General features: G+C 40.4%; 1 protein-coding gene across 1 annotated transcript; it reads right to left on the bottom strand.

The window, feature by feature from the left end:
- Window positions 1–2,186: 2,186 nt before the first annotated feature.
- Window positions 2,187–3,110, bottom strand: LOC119254608 (olfactory receptor 2D3-like). The gene has a single exon (XM_037521710.1). The coding sequence runs from the start codon at window positions 3,108–3,110 to the stop codon at window positions 2,187–2,189; it is 924 nt and encodes a 307-aa protein (XP_037377607.1).
- Window positions 3,111–4,712: the final 1,602 nt, after the last annotated feature.

The following is a 4,712-nucleotide window of genomic DNA, read 5'->3' as shown; positions in this document are numbered from 1 at the left end:
GGTTGATGATCCCTATGTAAAGTGTTACTTTAGGGATTTATTTTTTATTTTATTTTATGCAAACAACAACTGGGGTGCAGGACAGAGGTGTGTGTGGGGCGTGAGAGGATTCACCAGAGACAGAATGGGGAGCAGAACAGGCAGATCTACTGAAATACACTGCTGAGGGAGCAGTGGGCAAGACAGGAGAGGTCTGCTGCTCCATGTGGGTAGCTCCCTGGCCAGGGGTTGAACATGATAGCTTGATAGTGCTGAGACTTAACCCCTGTACCACCAGGGAGGCCCTGTAAAGTGTTACTTTATTTAGAGGAAACTAGAACAGGAAGCTAATATAATAATTTTGTTACATTAAAGGTAAGAAAGATTCTCTTATTTAAAAAAAAAATCTATGCAGTCCTTTCCCCCCCAATTCTCATTCTGCCTGTTACCTCCCCCCACGCCCCGCCCCCCACGCACATTATATCTCAACCTGGTTAATTCTCTCATCCTTCAGTTTTCAGACTAATAGCCCCCTCTCAGGAATGTATTGTGTTTGCTTTCTAAAAGTCTATACCTGTGTGATTCCATTATTCTGCTATAATATAGTTCATCAAGGTCCATATTGACCAGTTGAAGTCATTCAATAGCATTTTATCAATGCATATAACGCTGACACATTGGAAAATCTTCATTGGGAGGCCTTTCCTCTTGCCACATTTGACACACCTTCATTCACCTTCTCTTTTCTTCTCTGAATCTGGCTGCACAGGTTTGATTGGCTTCTCTTCATCCACCTTGAAATGATGCCAACTGCAAGGTTCTGTTGTGTATTCTTTCTCTAATGTCACATCTCATCCAGGATCGTACTGCAGAATTACCACGGGATATTTTGCAAACCATATGTACTATGTCCATCTTGGCTACCTTGATGGTCCACAGGAGGACCAGGCACCTGCACTTTAATATAACTCTGTCAAAACTGAAAGCAAACACTTGGTTTTCTGGTAAAACCTATGGGATGCATTCTTGGGTGTATCAAACATCACTTACATCTACTTGCAGTAAATTCTAAATCTATTTCTGCAGCCACATCTCTCTCCTAAACTCTAATTTTATTCATTCATTCAAAATTATATTTCTTAAGCAACCACAATGGCTGTGCACTTCTTTACAAGTGATTTGATAGAGATGAACAAAGCAGACATAGTCACAGAATTTACAATCTAATGGATGACTCAGCATACAATTTTTAGTGTGCTTAGGAATTACCTGGGGTTTGTTGTAAATGGGGATTCCTGAGGTAGAATGACCTACTCCATCCTATTCTAAAGAATATTTTTAACAAGAAACCCAGGATCCATTTCAATTCATAATATGCAAAATTATGATGTGTATTATAAATATATTACCAAGGCATACAACAGTGTCCAATCCCTCCTTTTTAAAAGTTTACCTTCATTATCTATTATTTTCTGAAATGTCAGGATTTTTTAGATTACATAGGTAAATCCTCTACTCTTGAACTTAGATTTTTTTGCAGTGTAGATTTTTGTCTTATTTTTCAATCTTATATCTCACAAATTTCCTTATGGTACACCTACTTTTAAAATTTTCTATTTGCTAGTCCTTAAATGCGCTCTCTTTAAATTTCAGAAATTGTTCAATATAGAATTTAAGGCCATGTTAAAAAAGTCTTTATTTTTTTATGGCTACATCTCCAGTTACAAATGTACCTGGGAAATACAGAAAATATTCAGAATAGATTTGATGAATGCACGAAAGAAGCAAGAATGACTCCATTAGCCTGAAACATGTTCTCATGTATGTGATAGATTTATTTGGCTTTTTGTTTGTTAGTGTTTAGTAATATATCTAGTTGTTTTACTGCTTTATTAGTGTGGGTTGGAGAATAGTGACTTAATTTAATTATCTACTTCCCGCCACCCCCGCCCTGTCTTCCTCCTTTCTTTTTACCGTTTTCCTGTCCTTCATTTTCCCCATTTTGATTCCAATTTACTTTCCTTCCTGTGTATATCAAGGTGCCTTGTTTTGAGCAGTCAACTTGCTGAATTTATTTGAGAAGTGACATGGGAATATAGGAGAAGGTAGAAAAAGTAGAGGAACATTATGGAAATAAGACATTTTTACAAGAAAATAATTTATCTCCTTATCCCCCAAATTAACAAAGATCCTCACCTTCAAAAGGCCTATTTTGTAGTTATTCTCCTGAGAGCCCCCTTGACATCCTTGTTCCTGAGACTGTAAATGATGGGATTTAGCATGGGTGTCACTGCTGAGTAGAACACAGAGATCATTTTGTCCTTTTCATTCATTATCTTGGAGTTTGGCCTCATGTAGGCAAATATTGCTGAGCCATAGAAGAGGATGACAACAATGAGATGGGAGCCACAGGTAGAGAAAGCCTTGAGCCGGCCCTCCCCCGACTGCATCCGGATCACAGTGGAGATGATATTCCAGTAGGAGACCAGGATCAGGGAGACCGGCGCTAAGAGGATGACCACCCCCATGGCAAAGATGGCCATTTCTGTGCTGTAGGTGTCAGCAGATGCCAGCTTTAGGAGGGCAGGAGGCTCACAAAAAAAGTGGTTAATGATGTTGTTACCTCGGTAGGGGAGACGTAATGTGAACGTGGTGTCCACCAGAGACACAAGTGCCCCACTGACCCAGGACCCGACGGCCAGCTGGACACACACCCAGTGGGTCATGATAGTAGAGTAATGCAGGGGCTTGCAGACAGCCACATAGCGGTCATAGGACATCACTGCCAGCAGGGCACACTCCGTGCATCCTGTTAGAAGTAAAACCACTATCTGTGTTGCACATCCAACAAAGGAAATGGTCTTCCTCTTTGCCAGGAAGTGGACCAGCACCTGGGGGACTGTGGTGGTCGAAAAGCAGAAATCAGCAAAGGACAAGTTTCTAAGGAAAAAGTACATGGGTGTATGGAGTCTGGAGTCCACATGAATGAGCACGATGATGAGCAGGTTTCCCAGCACAGTCAGCAGGTAGATGACCAGGAAAAGGAAGAAGAGCAGGATTTGTGTTTGTGGATCCTGTGAAAGGCCCAGGAAGACAAATTCAGTCACATGGGTTCGGTTGTCTTCTCCCATGAATATTTACTATTCTTCTTAGGTCAGCACAAGAAACACATAGTGGTCTGTTATTTAAAAGAAATTGAATTACTTAAGTATTTTATTAATCCATATCCAAGGTGGGCTAATGCAAAAAATACAAAAACACTAATTCGAAAGGAAACCTGCACTGCATGTTTGTTGCAGCACCATTTACAATAGCCAAGACATGGAAACAAACTTAGGGCCCTAGAACAGATGAGTGAATCAAGAAGATGTGGTGTATGTACACAGAGGACTAGATTGAAGAAAAAGATAAAGTGATATTATTTGTCTCAACATGGATGGAGCTGGAAGGGATTATTCCAAGTGAAACAAGCCGGGAGAAGACAGATACATACTGGCTGGTGTCACTTATATGAGGAATAAAGAGAAACCAAACAAAGGCTTCATCAAAGACAAACTTTAAAAACAACACTTGAAAGCTGACCATAGATCTGAAGCATCCATAAGGGGGGAGGAAAGGGTGAGAACAGAAGGGAAAAGGCTGGAAAGAGCACAAGGGACTCTGGTGGAGGACTCTGGGTGCTTTGGTGGTGGGAGAGCACTGGTGACCCTACCTGAGGGGGGAATCCTATACTGTCCAAACACTAGCAAGCATGTAAAACAATGGTACCGCAATAATATATTTGTTATTAAAAAACAAACAACTTGGCTAATGATTTCCATCTCTTAAGAACTTCTATAGGTCAGAAAATATTCTTTTTATTTAGCAGCTCTGCCGATTGAAAATCATTTCTGATTTCTTCTCTTTGAAACTTTAAGTTGTATCAATGGGGAAGAAATGATCCTGAATAGGGCACATGACCAAACTTTGGCCCAACCGTCCTGAGGAGACTGTTCTGCTCCACAGTGCGTCTTTCCTTCATGTGGCTTTGGGAAGCAAACAGGTTGATGTTCCTTCAAACCTGTTAGATGTTTATGCCACAGGTGTCTGACACCATTTATGAAGGCTGATTTTTAAATTATATTTACATAACAATCCTAAAGAGACACCCTGAGCAAGGAGTGGGAAACTAAAAGAAAATGTGATATTCCGTGATCTGACCCTTAACAACGTCTGTTGTTTTAACATGAAGAGGGTGCCAAGAAACATGGGGAAATCCATGTTCTGGTGGGTGCCTGCACTTAGAGTGATTTGTAACTGTACCCTGTGCTGTGTCCACGCCCTTATCTTTCTGCACAAGTTCCAGTGGCAACAGTGATACCAATTATTATGGGTTGGTGCCAGTCATTGTTACTGGTTTCTTTTAACTTGCTTTTTACTTTAAGTTCTCACTAGGTCATATCACTGGTTATTGTTATTCCCAGGATATATGTGATGTAACAGAGACTCAGAAATTTGCTGAATGCTTTTAAGAACTTTCTCACTCTGTATCCTGCTATTTTTTCTTTCTTATAAACTGTTTTCAGGAAAGTTTCGACTGTCACCAAATTCTCTCTGCCTAGTCTTCCCATGTACTGTTCAAAGGCAAGCCCGCAGATCTGCTCCAATTTAAAGGATTTAGCATAAATCACCATAACAGAGCACTCTGTAGACACAACAATATGTCAGGAACATGTTAACAGATAGTTTAAAAC

This window comes from Talpa occidentalis, unplaced genomic scaffold (assembly GCF_014898055.3).
Source record: "Talpa occidentalis isolate TD23 unplaced genomic scaffold, MPIMG_talOcc4v2.1 talOcc4.3, whole genome shotgun sequence".
NCBI lineage: Eukaryota > Metazoa > Chordata > Mammalia > Eulipotyphla > Talpidae > Talpa > Talpa occidentalis.
This window is presented reverse-complemented; position numbering and strand designations above follow the sequence as displayed.

What these genes read in the sequence shown, in the direction of transcription:
- LOC119254608 (XM_037521710.1), bottom strand. Translation starts at nt 3,110, where the DNA reads ATGGGAGAAGACAACCGAACCCATGTGACTGAATTTGTCTTCCTGGGC.